The 15,000-nt window shown below is 46.3% G+C and overlaps 1 protein-coding gene across 1 annotated transcript in view; it reads left to right on the forward strand.

Moving 5' to 3' along the window:
- Nucleotides 1–11,309: 11,309 nt before the first annotated feature.
- Nucleotides 11,310–15,000, forward strand: part of cdh5 (cadherin 5) — a gene marked incomplete at both ends in the record, with an annotated part of 18,776 nt that continues 15,085 nt past the window's right edge. The window contains 1 exon segment of the mRNA XM_084437489.1: nucleotides 11,310–11,360. Within this exon segment, the coding sequence (XP_084293615.1) occupies nucleotides 11,310–11,360 (51 nt within the window).

The following is a 15,000-nucleotide window of genomic DNA, read 5'->3' on the forward strand; positions in this document are numbered from 1 at the left end:
GTCACCTGGACACATCAGTTCCAATGCTTCCAATGCTAATCCAGCACAATAAGACCGTGATCTCACAAGTAGCAGCAGCTTCCATAACATTAACGGTAGCTGTTGGTGGTTAAAGCAGTTACAATGTTGATTCCTGTAACGTTAGCTATTTTGCTGCTGTTGGTCCAACTTCTGTTTCTAGACAAAAGTCATTACCTGCCCTATGCACTTCCCTTCAGGTGAAGTAAGTAGACCAAGACACAGTGGCTTATCTGGACACGTCAGCAGGTAGCATTCTTGTTTGTAAGTAACATGGTTCTTGGATAAGCTAAGTGTAGGCAGAATTGCCCAATCATAATAATATCCGAATAACTGTAAATATAGCACTTAACATAAATAGGTAGCCTAAAATCCAACTCATGACTCAAACTTTTCCTAAATGCTTTATTAAACACAGACACACAGTAAAAGTAGACAAATGTAATTTTGCACGTGCTCTCAGGACTGGCCAGTGGTTGAGACCATCTTTGGAATGAAGAGAAGCGTGTAATGCACATGTAAATGTGCATTGAAGTAAAATATATTGGAGAAAAAAAGGTATATATGCTACATATAGACAGTGTTGTTTTGCAGACTACATCTGGACAAAATCTTCAGGATTGGTTTGCAGTGTTGACAGGTCTTCATTGTCCTAGGAATCAAGACACCACAAATGGTAAAAAGCGAGAGGACATTTTGCCAACTGAGTAGTTCTGCACACATGTGGGATGTGTTCGTATGCTGGGTAGTAGCCTACCTACACAAGTGTGTGTGTGTGTGTGTGTGTGTGAACTGTATGCTAATAAAAAGTGGGGTTCATGGCATGTGAAACATGGAAATGTGTGTTTATATGGTGGATAGTACCAACAGGTGTGTGTGAGAACTGTACTGCATGTTAATACAAGGTGGAGTTGATGGCCTATTAATCACCTAATCTTGGGCGTTCCGTCCTTCCACATGGACCTGTCCTCCTCAGCCAATCTGTTGTCATCTACACAAGATACTAATATTTGTAAATGTAATCCATTATTGTTCTTACATTATAGGCTACTTAATTACATAGCATTTCACTTCAAATCATACACAATCCATGTATATTTTTTGTACTTTGATATTCTGTATATATTTTGCATTTAGTAGGAAAGGAAGACACTTATTGTACTTACATTTTCATAGGCTACTTACATAAATGTTCACTTCAAATTAATACTCTTTGTAGCCTACAATGTAACAAATAAACTGATTTTTTACAAATCACTGTACTGTATGCGTTTTGTACTTTTATATTCTGTAAATATTTAGCATTTAGTAGGAAAGGAAGGGCTTTTGATTTCTCTTTTTAGTTTTAGTTTACCCTGCCTTGGAGAATAGCCTACTCTCACATAGGACAGGCTGGCATGCACACAATCTATAGTGCCTGCTGGAAGAGGTGGGGGTACATAGGTTTGTGCCAGTAGCCAAGTGGGACCTCCGATCTTGGGATGTTCAGGCCCTGACACACCAACCAGACATCAAAGAACTAGCGTTTACGTTTCTGCGCTTACGTGAGATGAAACTCCACACCACCAAGTGGTAGTAGGCTAGTCTGTATCATCAAGGAGAAACGGAAGTCCACCGGATGTATAAAACGTAAACAGCATTTGTTTAGTTGCATATACAGCACTTTCACTCAGCATAGACTGTAATCTCGGAGAATGTCCTACTAACTTGTGTAAATTGAAGAGGTCTTGAAATGCCCTGGCTCCTTGTGTAGAACATAAGAGATGTAGACGAAAGATGAGGAAAGACCGCACAAACCTGGCAGCCCAAATTCGGTCCTGCGCACTAGCTATATTAAGCTGTAGACCCCCATATTAAGCTGTAGACCCCCATATTAAGCTGTAGACCCCCATATTAAGCTGTAGACCCCCATATTGAGCTGTAGACCCCCATATTGAGCTGTAGACCCCGCTCTGCAGATATCCCCGGTTGCGTTAACAACGCACAACAACGCACTATGCGGTATTTTGCATAGAGGTCATGAACATGTCCTCAGATAACAGATGGGGAATACTGTGTGTACGATTGACTTAATGAGACAGAAATGCTAATAAAACACTAGGCCTATTACTAAAGTTTTACCTAGTTACAAAGCGGGCTCCCATCTTGTTCACGACTTTCAGAGCTAGCTGAGGGGAGGGAGAACGAGTTCACGAGCCGAGAAAACAAGTCGAGACTGTTAAGATTTGTGGCTGGTGGAGGTAGCCTACAGGAGGACCCAAAAGCAGACGGCAGGCAGCGCAGGTTAAAAAAAAGTTTTAATCTCCAGAAGGCAAAAATAAACAGAGGAACACTGGGAAGAAAACACACTAATATTGACAATGAACCGACAGAGAACAAAGGAAACAGGCTACTGCGACCCGACCCTGGATAAGCGGATGAAGATGGATGGATGAATGATTTTAAAAGATGCCCATCCACATCCATTGTATGACCAAAACGGTAGTAGAGCAATTATCAGCTTTCTCGAAAATGCTAGCTTTGTCAACGTTTTGATCTGAATCATTGTATATGATCATAAGTAACCTTAAAACAGGGCTAAACATGCATTTTCCCTTTACTACTCCTTTAATTGTTCTGAACTTCTGAACTACTACACCTCTCTAGCACATTAACACAGCCAGCGTTAGCAAAGGTTGCAAGAACAGCTGGCTAGTTACAAAACATCTTGGCATAAATTGGGCATTAAGCTGAAGCTAACGCTATGAAGGTAATATAAAAGGACATTCTTATCATGTCTCATCAAGCAATGACTTCTTACCAACGACTCCTTACCAACGACTCCTTACCAACGACTCCTTACCTCTCCAGCTATTTTCGGCACCCTGTCATGACAAATATTGTCCGGGCTGCCAAAATGTGTCCGAAATTCTAATAAAATTTTCTGACAATGTTTTGGTTGCTAGCTTGCTAGCTAGCTTGTCTGGTGTCAGTGAATATATAATATCACCGTTTCTAATTCATTTGAATGAAAATACGTCTATAGAATTGAAAAATCCTGTCCATGAATGCTAGCCTACCAGTCTTGTCCAGGAACGTTAGCCAGATAGCTAGCTCCCAACGCTAGCTCCCAACGCTAGCTCCCAACGTTAGCTCCCAACGCTAGCTCCCAACGTTAGCTCCCAACGCTAGCTCCCAACGTTAGCTCCCAACGCTAGCTCCCAACGTTAGCTCCCAACGCTAGCTCCCAACGCTAGCTCCCAACGTTAGCTCCCAACGCTAGCTCCCAACGCTAGCTCCCAACGTTAGCTCCCAACGTTAGCCAGATAGCTAGCTCCCAACGCTAGCTCCCAACGCTAGCTCCCAACGTTAGCTCCCAACGTTAGCCAGATAGCTAGCTCCCAACGTTAGCTCCCAACGTTAGCTCCCAGCTCCCAACGTTAGCTCCCAACGCTAGCTCCCAACGTTAGCTCCCAACGTTAGCTCCCAACGCTAGCTCCCAACGCTAGCTCCCAACGTTAGCTCCCAACGCTAGCTCCCAGCTCCCAAGTAGCCTAGTTAACATTCATGGATGAGATTTTTCAATTCTATAAATGTATTTTTCATTCAAATGGCATTAGAAACATTGATATTATATTAACTGACACCAGACAAGCTAGATAGCGAGCTAGCAACAGAATTACAACTCCACCTAGTTAGCACATTAGCACATTAGCACAGCTAGCGTTAGAAAAGGCTGGCTAGCGGTAGCATCCATCACAGCTAATATAGCAGGACATTCTCCTCATGTCTCATCAAGTAATTGATTCCTTACCTGTGACGCCCATCCAGCTATTTTCAGGACTCCACCTAGTTAGCACATTTGCACAGCTAGCGTTAGCAAAGGCTTTCCACACAGGCCGTAGCTGTACCCCATCCAGCCACAACCCTGCAAAGGCCTGTGTTGTGGACGGACTACTGCCTCCTGTGGGCCAACATTTACCAGACCGACCGACCGACTGAGTAAGGGAGGGATAACCTGACAAACCCATTTCTAGGGGCGTTGCAAGCCCTGCACAAAAATATAACTAAAGTGGTGGTGACTGGGGGTTGCATTACAGGACCAGAGGTGTGTGTGTGTGTGTGTGTGTGTGTGTGTGTGTGTGTGTGTGTGTGTGTGTGTGTGTGTGTGTGTGTGTGTGGTGGGGGGGGGTTACAGAAGGGAAGAAAGACAATCCCTCAGGCGTGACAGTATGGCTCGTACCCCAGTTCTGCAGCTGTTTAATCAGATCCCCTCAATGGGATTACCCTGCAGTTTAATCCAGACTAAGAGCACTAAGCAGGTGGGAAGGTGTGTGGGGAAGTGGCTGTGGCCTCGGCAATCAAGAGATGGAGGAAGATATAAAGGGATTAGATATTTGACAATAATCTCAGGCGTTGTCGGGGTGTAATTGTTTTGGTGGCGTTGTTGTGGATCTGAGGCAGGAAGTCACTGGCACGTCACAAGAACAACAACCCGCTATCTAGACATGTCTACCTCAGCTGACCCTGTCTGCTGGTTTTAGGAGAGACATGTCTACCTCAGCTGACCCTGTCTGCTGGTTTTAGGAGAGAGCACACAGTCCACTCCTGAGTTTCCTTTCAGAAACCAAACTGACGGCCATGAGGAGGTCGATGCACCCTGCAACCTGCTGGTGTATCTCACGGTAAACAGTCACTTTCATTTCCTGTTTCTCATACATTCTAATGGCCTCCAGCTCAGCCTGCTGGGAAGGCAAGGGCTGTGATATGAGCCCTGCTCTGTAGTGACCCTGAGCTCTGTTCTCTGTGACGCTGAGCCCTGAAGCCTGACCAGTGGCCATTATTCCTCCAGGAGAACACATAAAGGCTTGTTATACTCAGGGCTACCGTTGTTTTATCAGACTATGAGCTCCCAGCTCAGACACGGCTGCTCCTGGAGGGTGTTAGGATCTTGATGTTCCTCCAGGCTCAGCCTCCTCCAGGCTCAGCCTCCTCCAGGATCAGCCTCCTCCAGGATCAGCCTCCTCAAGGCCCAGCCTCCACCAGCTCGGCCCTAGACCAGAGGGATGGTGGGCTCAGGGAAGACCAGAGGGATGGTGGGCTCAGGGAAGACCAGAGGGATGGTGGGCTCAGGGAAGCGGCAGCGGGCAGTGGGGGGGGGGGGCAGTATCATCATGGTGACTGACAGGTAAATCAGGGCAGAGCGCCACTCTATGTCTTTCCTCTGTCTTTCTTCCAAACCTCTCTCTTCCTCTCTCTCTCTCATTCTCCCTCTCTCTCTCCCTCTCTCTCTTTTGCTCCCCCTCTGCCCCCCCCCTCTCTCTCTCTTTCCTACCCTACCACTCTCTCTGTCTGTGGATATTTTAAAAATACACTAGACTGATTATGATAGAAGAAACTCTTGTTTTTGGTTTGGGGTATTGTACAGTATCACAGTATTACTGAGTTAAATCCCTCCCTCCTCAGAAGCCAGCAGAAGCATCAGTTCACAAGCAGGAGAGTAATGACGTTAGTACGCAGGATTAATTACAGTATATATAGAGATAATCCACCATCAGGTTAGTTATTCATCATGCTTCAATTAAGCCTATCGCCTGCAGCAAATGACTACATATTATGCCTCTTCTCCTTCCCTCTCCCCTCTCCCCCTTCCCTCCCTCCTTCCCTCCCTCCTCCTATTTCATCCTCTTTTCTCCCCTTCTTGTCCTCTCTTGTCTCATCCTCTCCCCTCCTGTCCTTATCTCTCCTCCTCTTCTGTGGATTCGTGTGGAGAGACCGGAGAGAACACTTTCAGCGGTCTGGGACACTTTCATTCTTTTCATTTCCAGTCATTAAGTTCCTGATTTAGCTGAAGAATTTCCTCCGCGTCAGACAGCTGTGAGGTGGACCCACCCAAGGTCATCCAAAAAGCCTTCTTTTTTTCTGGGAAATGTTGCTTGAAAAAAATACCTTATTTACTGCATGAAGGGAATGAGGGCCATCTGATGACTCCACGTCTGAATTTCCCAGTTATCAGTCGTGGGATTTTGCTTCAATAAAAATATGTAATTAAAACTGTTTTTTACTGTGGATGATCCTCACAGCAGAGTCAAGACTGGTTAAATCACTCCCTAGAATACAGACACCACGACTGACTTGGCCTAGTACAGTGTGTGTGTGTGTGTGTGTGTGTGTGTGTGTGTGTGTGTGTGTGTGTGTGTGTGTGTGTGTGTGTGTGTGTGTGTGTGTGTGCGTGCGCGTGTGTGTCAGAGGGGAAGCAGGAGAGAGAAAGATAAAACTGGACATAACCCCGCTCGCCCTAAGTCTAAGTACTCTACAGTATGCTGTGCTTGAGACAGCTGGGCCAGGTCATTTGGTAAAGCTGGAGAGAGAGAGAGAGAGAGAGAGAGAGAGAGAGAGAGAGAGAGAGAGAGAGAGAGAGAGAGAGAGAGAGAGAGTCAGAGCCAGAGAATCAGAGAGTGAGCCAGGGAGTCAGTGAGAGTCAGTGATTCAGATGGTGTGGTCTGGAGTAGGCAGGGATTCAGTTGGAGGTAACTCTGGCCCAGTCAGTGGGTGAGTGTGGTGCTTTGTTAGGGTTAGCTAGCTAGCCAGCTCCTGTGGTGCTGTGTTAGGGTAAGGGCTAGATAACTAGCTTATGTTGTGATGTGTTCGGGTTAGCTAGTTAGCTCCTGTGGTGCTGTGTTAGCGAGCAAACCCTAGTTTTAGCTGGCTCAGTCAACACTTCCTCCTATTGAAACAGTAGCAACTTCCCCCTTTGGAGCCTCTGACCCTTAGCTTCCTGTTAAGGAAATGGAAATCCCAAAGATGGTCCACAGCTGGCCATGACAGTGTGTGTGTGTGTGTGTGTGTGTGTGTGTGTGTTTTCTGCATTTATATGCACTTTGTAGAACGAAGCACACAAGGAGCACCATGTGTACCACTTTCTAAGAGCAGTGGACAAACAAACAGCTGTGAATGAGAAACGCTGGTCTGAATCCGAATATGATGACTCAGAACTTGAAGTGATGTTTGATAGAGGTTACAATCAGGCACTTGACTTCTAGAGAGCAGGTGTGTGTGTATATTGTGGCCACCCAGGGAGACAAAACACCAAAAGGCAGCGGCACACAGAGCCCAGGGAGGCAGTTTGCAGAAAAATGTCCAGGGATCGGCTCTTTAATAATTGTAACTTAAACTGTTACAAAATAAAAGGTTTCAAACAAACATAAGTCACACCCAAGCCCCCAGGATTCGAAATCTAAAGTGAAGCCCTATTGAACCTCGCCATCTTGGCTAAATTTGTAGTCATTTGGCTATTTCCGGTGACTTTTGTACTTGCGCAGTTGTGCTTTTCTGTCCTACGCGCGTCCACGAACAAGTTCACGTTTATGTGAAATGCAATGAAATGAAAACCGGCTTGCATATTAACCTGTTTTTGTCAAATATATCCATTGGAGACATTATTTTTTTATCCAGGCATCTTAGTTTTAACAGGTTAATTATAGCATGTTTACATGTTAACATGTTTTGTTTGCTAGTAGATGGTATTCATTCCGTTCGCGATAACGTTATTGCAGCCAGGCTAAATTCCTCCAGGGAGCCAGTGACAGGCGAGTTGAAGAGCTTCACTCCCCCAGCAGGAGCTTTGGCCGCTGCTGCCGCATCTCAGATAACCCGTTGAGTTCGTGGCTGCGACTCCCGACAATGTTGGCCTGCATCTCTCTGTTGGCACCACAAGAGGCAGTAGTCCCAGCACACCAAAATCAAAAAGGACACCAAAATCAACCCGCCAATCTCAACTGCACAAGTAGAGTAGTGGTCAGAGCATTAGACGCGGAGACTGGGGTTCAAGACCCGGTGGGGACCCCAAACCTCAAAATGTTCATCCATTCACTCCAACCTTTACCCCTTGCCCTATAGGTCAGATCCTGTCCCAACCCCAACCCTTATTCTAACCCCAACCCACACTAGGGAATGGAAGAAGGACATCAAAACCAATCCGCCAATCTCCACTGCACAAGAAGAGTAGTGGTCAGAACATTGGACTCCCACCCGGGAGGTTCAAGACCCGGTGGGGATGACTTTATGTTATCATCAGTGTAACTGCTTTAGCCACTGACCGTCCTACCAGTCCTGAACAGAAACAAGCCAGCCACGCACATAAGCCAGGCTGGACCTGGCCTGGTTAACCATGTCTTGGTCTTGGCTGATTGCTCATTCAGCTCAGGTTCGCAGGATCAGCTAGGTACAAGCACTCATCTCCCCAGACCATAGCTGGAAGGATCCTGTAGTTCTAAGGCGGCTGCCATTTTGTAACCTGTAGGCCGCCCCCGGTGGCCATTTTGGGGCTCCGAGTTGCCACAGTGTGTGTGTGTGTGTGTGTGTGTGTGTGTGTGCGCGGCATGTGTGCATGTGTGTGTGCATGTGTGTGTGTGTATGTGTGTGTGTAGGCCTACAGTATGTGATTAAACAGGGCGCTGTTGCCGTCTCTCGGTGGCGAGGGCAGCAGATCAGCCGTGTCTCCATGGCAATCCGCTGGGGCGGTGGAGAGCGGAAGGACATCGCGAGGCCTGCAGCTCTCTGATTAGGGATTGGTCGGATGAGATTGTGAGCGGCTGGGATTCCTCTGGAAGGAGAGACAGGAGAGCCACCGTCTGTTCCTGGGGCGGACATGCATCTCACACCACCACACCACTGCTGCATTCTGGGAGAAAATGATTAGGGGCCGAGCAGCCTCAGCTGCCTGAACCCTCTTGTATTTGCCAATATTCTGAATCTGAATCTTCCCAGGAAGTCTGACTTGCATCATCCATGCATGAAAAATCACCAAACTTTGCACACAGGTCCAGTCCTATACCAGAAGTCCTTAACTGGCATAGGTGGCCAATAGTCCTGATGGTGGCACTACAGCAACCGTCTAATTTTTAAAACGTAAAAAAAAATCGTAACAAATCAGCCGTATATGCCATCACTTTGCACCACCACAAACATGTAGGGCCAAGTGAGCAGAAACCTCCATCTGCTTTGAGCTGCCAGGAATTATGAAGTCCATCACTTTGTTTTTCTCCAAAACTGTAAAACTCTAAAAATCAAACCCTACTCCTCCCACATTTTTTGGTCAATTTACACCCCAATTGTTACACTACACCATGGGTTCCCAAACTCCATCAATGTGGGCCTCCCCTCTGAAAACACTGACACACCCGCGCCCCTCCAACCCCCCAAATGTGTCCATTTTGCAAGGCAGCGTCAGCTAGCCCATAACGTTACACAGCTAAGTTAGCTTGGTGGCACCTGCTGTTGCTAGTTAACGTTATGACATTTTCACACAATACATTCATGCCTGCGGGGGGAGGCTCTCTCTGCACTATCTGCAAATTTAATATACATCTCTCACATTATTTATTTCGAATTTCTGACCTTTAAAATCATGTTTCATTCATAAAAACCATAGAAAATTTAACAAAAAAAGTTTTCCTTTTTTTTTTCTTCTAACCATCCCTCCGCGCCTCCCCTGAATTTCTTTGGGGCCCCCCAGGAGAGGCCCGCCTCATAGTTTGGGAATACCTGCACTACACCATCAGACTGTCCTTCACAAATGATCTTCACAGATTTTTTAAATATCAAAAATGTAGCCCACAGTGCATCAAAATGTTTTACTGTAAACAGTACTGTATGCAGCTACTGCAAATACTCACTCAATTAATCTCTAATGCTCATGAAAAAAATGACAACATTTTCATGACATGTATATAGTACTGTGCAAAAGTCTTAGGCCGCCACCAAAGAAAATAATGTTTGAAGCTATTTATCTGGGCAGTAAGTGTCTATTTGCTTGTAAAAATACTATGTACAACATTGGAATAACACAAATAAACATGAATACAAAAAAGTAATACAAATATCTTAAGAATAAAAAACAACTGTCCATGGTGTAGGTTGGCAGTCTGAAGAGAATCTGAGGCATTCCGTGAATAAAATAAATAAAATAAAATAAATACAGTATATATAGAATAAAAATAAAGTATTTTGTGTGGCCTCCCTTAGAGCACACTGCTGTGACATTTTAGTGGTCCTGTGGTAAATGCTTCCCAAGCTTCTTGGAGAATTACAGATGTATTATTATTATTATTATTATTGTTGTTGTTGTTATTGTTGCTGTTGTTATTATTAATAATTATTGTTTACTATTCTTAATAATAATAATGTTTATTTGTATAGACTGTAATGTTATATAGTGTTTTTACAAGCAAATAAACACTGACTGTCCAGATAAACAGCTTTAAAAAATTTCTTAGGGGGCCTAAGAAAATTGTTAACATGACATTTCTGTGTGTGTGTGTGTGTGTGTGTTTAGTTTGTTTAGTGTATACAGTACTCCACTAAGAAAGACAAGCTCGTGAGCATCACTTGAAGAATGTAATAACATCAAATCAAAAGGAACATTGTCAGTGAGGGACAGTGGGACAAGCTCAGCAAGTCAAAGACTGTGTTCAGCGGCCTTCCACCTTAACAACAAGGAAGCCAAACGTGAGCTCCGAATACACATCGATGGAACACCCCTGCCATGCTGCGCCGAACTAACCTATCTTAGCATGACATTGGACAGGTCGCTTACGTTCCGCCGACACCTCGAGTCACTGCACAAGAAGTTAACAGCTTGTGTGTGGCGTTGATGAGGCGACTGGTCCGATCAGGCTGGGGCAGAAACACTGCGCACAGCAGCCCTAGCCCTGGTCAACTCAACCAGTGAATACTGCGCACCGGTCTAGCGTCGCAGCGTTCACACCCGCCTCATCGATCTGCCCATCAATGAAGCCTTGTGCATCATGACAGGAGGCCTGCGTCCCACTCCTGCAGACAACCTTCCTATCCAGTCCCCTGGCCTCCGCCGCACAGGAACCACAGCACGTCTCGCCTGCCGGGCCGTGGAGCCTAACCACCTGCTCCACGACAGTCTCGCTGCAACAGCGGAGCCTCCCCGGCGTCTCAAGTCAAGACACGCTTTTGTTCCTGCCACACGGGATCTCCTGCAGCAAAGCAGAGATTTTAACATAAGTGATGGCCGGACTACACCTGGCGTGCGGAGTGGGAGGCGAAACACATCCAGAGTCTGTGATTTTATCCAGGCCGCCGGTCCTTCCCCTACCAGGATGGACTTACCCAGACCGGCGTGGGTGAGGCTTAACCGTCTCCGGACCGGCATCGGATGCTTCCGCTCATCGATGCGATGAGGCTTGGCATCCCCGCTCATCGATGGGGCTTGGCATCCTGTGCCACAAACCGCAGACCACGTCATCCAAAACTGTCCGATATATCGGACACCCAACGGAATGCGTGGCCTGATGGTCGTGGATGATGAAACGGTGGCGTGGCTTCTGGAGGTGTGCCTGAATATATACCCCGTATGACCCCCTCACCCAGGCTCGGGGTGGTAAAAGGATAGCCCCTCGGCCCCGAGCCTGGGGGGAGAGGACGTACCAACTCAGTCAAACGACGAAGAAGAAGCGGGGTGGAATGCAATAGTTGCAGCAATATGAACTGGTTTGCTGGTTCTCTTCTGTTGCAGCAATAGCCTTATTTCCACTGTCGTGCCGAACCGATACCGTGCTCAAACCGCGCCGCTCCGTACCCGTGGGAACGGTTACCGTGTCTGTTTCCACCTCTCGGGCTGTTGTGTTCCACGGAATGTTGTTTGCGGAACTATTATTGTCGGTTGCCATGCAACGTCTCATTCGTGCTCTTCACATTTCTACTAAAGAACGGTTCTGCTTCACTCAGTATGGTTAGACAACCGTGCCATGGGAACGGTTCTGCGAACGGTTCTGGGCCCAACCGGTCCCATGTGAAAACACCGTCGGAACGGTTACCCTGCGTGCTCAGAACGGTTCGGCACGACAGTGGAAATACGGCTGTTATGAACTGGTTTTCTGGTTTTGTTCTGTGTAAAACATCTTGCTGTGATTTCTGGCTGTGCGCTGTATTGCTATGCGTGTTGCTTGTTATTGGAGACGGTATACAGGGGGCCAAACAGACACCATGATGAAACTCTCTGGCAATATGAAGCCGAGAGGAATCTGGATTTAATGGTTTCAATATGTGAGTCTAAGGAAAGCAACATAAAAGCTTTGCCTCAGTCTATTTCAAACAACTAAATAGCTTTCTTTTATCTTTCTTTTTCTTTATTTAACAATATTTCTGCAGGGTTCATCTTCACACATCAATAGCTAGTAAACAGTCACATCATGGTTGGTCTTCTGTGGATTCAGGCAGTGTATTTTGTTTGACAGAAGCTGCACTGAGACATGCAGACACAGTGGATTCAGACCTATTCTGATTAAATGGACTTAATGATTCTAATAAAATAGACTTAATACTACTATGTGTTTGATCTGTGAGTCTCCCAAGACTGGAGGCTGAACCTGACGTAACAAGCTGGCTCACATGGATCAGACCTGACTTTGTTAAAGGCATCAAAGCTCTCTAATGTGAACACATGATCTGGCTGTGTTGAAGAGCCTGCATCTACTACATCATTCTGTGTGATCTCCACCAGCAGCACCTTCAGCAGAGTGCCAGGTTACTGATGTGGTGAAACCTGTCTCTCACTGCCCTGACCCAAGAACTGAGACTGATGAAAGCAGGGGGCAATCATTCAGCTTTGTAGGAGGGAAGGAGAGAGGGAGGGAGAGGAAGAGGAGGGAGGAAGAGAGGGGAGGGGCCCTCTGTAAATATCATCACAGTGAACAGCAATTTTGTGGAGTGTAATTTTGTGTGTGTGTGTGTGTGTGTGTGTGTGTGTGTGTGTATGTGTCTCTGAGTGAGGGGGAGGGACAGTAACCACACCCCCCTAGGCAGAATACCACATGTACGTTGAGATCAGTCTGATTGCATCTGCTAAACTGTAAATCAGTGGAATCCAAGGAGGCCAGAAAGCCGTGCCCAGGCACATCAGAGCCAGCCTCACAGGGACCCTGCTATTTTTAAAGAGCCATCAGTTCCCCTCACTAACAACCGCCATCACCAGGCCTCAGGAGGGGGCGGGAATGACTCTAGATCCCATTAGATTACCAGATCCTATATCTATACAGACATACAGTACAGTACAGTTCAGCTAGGCTAGGCTAGGCTAGGCTAACGATAAACCGCTCTGCAGCCGTCCAACCAGACCTTTAGGACGAGTGCAAAGAAGAACAAAGATCCCTCCGGATCTGCTCCTATTTCCCCGGGGGAAGGTTGACATCCAGCTAGAGACAAAGATGACATTTAGTGCAATTCTACATAAGTTATACGCAGGTGTAGACATCTAAACCAATGGTTATGGTTAGAGTTAGCGTTAGGCTACTGTAGGTAGCAGGGTCGGTCAAATGGTTAATAGACTTTTTGTTCAGGGCAGTGATCTGTAACCAAACCAGACCCCAGACCGCTCCCGCTCTCCAGGGCTGTGTGGTTCCCTGCTGGTTCACCCTCTGATCACTCACAGACCTGCTGGGCTCAGGAGCTCGCTGAGGGCCGACTGCACATCAGGACTCATCTTTGTTCCGCATGTCAAGTGAGGACAGAGCCAGTGAATAACAGATGAAAAGAGATTAAAAATGAGAGGGAGGGGGAGGGAGAGAGAGGCAGGACTTCTACTTCAGTCTGTGAAGAGATTCAGAAAGGTCATGTTTATCCGTAGCCCCTTTCAAGACTGCGTTACTCTCTGGCTGGTATACGCAGTCCCTTGTGCAATGGCAGCAAAGTCGTCAGACTAATTGTTAGTGTTGCTAATTGTTAGTGTTGCAGAGAAATTTCAAAGGTACTCAAGTGTAGATGCAGGAGGGCTGTGTCTTCCACGCCGGAGGGTTTTGAAAGCCAGCCGCTGCTAATAAACATGTTTAATCTTTAGCTAAAACTTGAGTCATATTTTTACTCATATTTTTACTTCTGCCATTAAGCTCAATGGCTGCGTTCCGAATTGCATACTTCTACTTTACTACCAGTACATACTACAGCTGCCCCTAAAAAGTACGTACTTTGCATGCAGTAGCCTACGCATCCAATTGGGACATATTACCTTGTCATAATATTGCACCTTGAAATTTGACCACATCTGCCGCAGTCCATAAAGCAGCATTCGTCTAGAGCTGGGATTCATCAAAACACCTCCGGGGTACTCGCACATGTGACATAATTACCGCTGCGCACAGGATTGTGGGTCAGAGTAGCCAGAAAAGCCTGCTGGCTTGCATACTGCAAAATACGGCCGGATGTAGTAGGACATCCTGGTATTTTTGCCATACTGCATGTGGCATACTATGTATTGGGACATACTACATCCTGTTTTGCCATACTATATAGTAGGGTAGTATGCGATTCGGAACGCAGCCATACATTCTGCCACGGGTGGTTCGCCCAATCACAGCGCTCGCTATCGGCCACTGCTGGTCGGAGCTATAGCACAACAAATAAGATTGAGCTCAATGGCAGAAACGCAGAATAAGACAAGCGATTTCAGCCGATCCATTTAGTAAAAATATGACTCGAGTTTTAGCTAAAGATTAAACATGTTTATTACCAGCGGCTGACTTTCAAAATCCTCCGGCGTGGAAGACACAGCCCTCTCTACACTTGAGTAGGCTACCTTTGAAATTTCTCTGCGACACTTTATTGAGGAGTTTTGAATTTTTGACCAGGCGGATTGACAATTAGTCTGACGACTTTGCTGCCATTGCACAAGGGACTGCCCTGTGTACCCTGTATACCAGCCAGCCTGTATACCAGCCAGCCTGTATACCAGCCACCCTGTATACAAGCCATCCTGTATACCAGCCAGATAGAACAGTCTTCTTGAGAGAGGCTAGTTCACCATCAGACAGACAACGTTCTCTCAGTCCCCATCTTTCTTTCTTTCTTTCTTTCTTTCTTTCTTTCTTTCTTTCTTTCTTTCTTTCTTTCTTTCTTTCTTTCTTTCTCCTTCCCTCCTCCCTCTCTCCCCCCCTCTCTCTCTTCCTCTCTCTCCCTCACTCTTTGCCTCTCTGTCTC

This window comes from Borostomias antarcticus (genome assembly GCF_949987555.1).
Source record: "Borostomias antarcticus genome assembly, chromosome: 4".
NCBI classification, from domain to species: Eukaryota; Metazoa; Chordata; class Actinopteri; order Stomiiformes; family Stomiidae; genus Borostomias; species Borostomias antarcticus.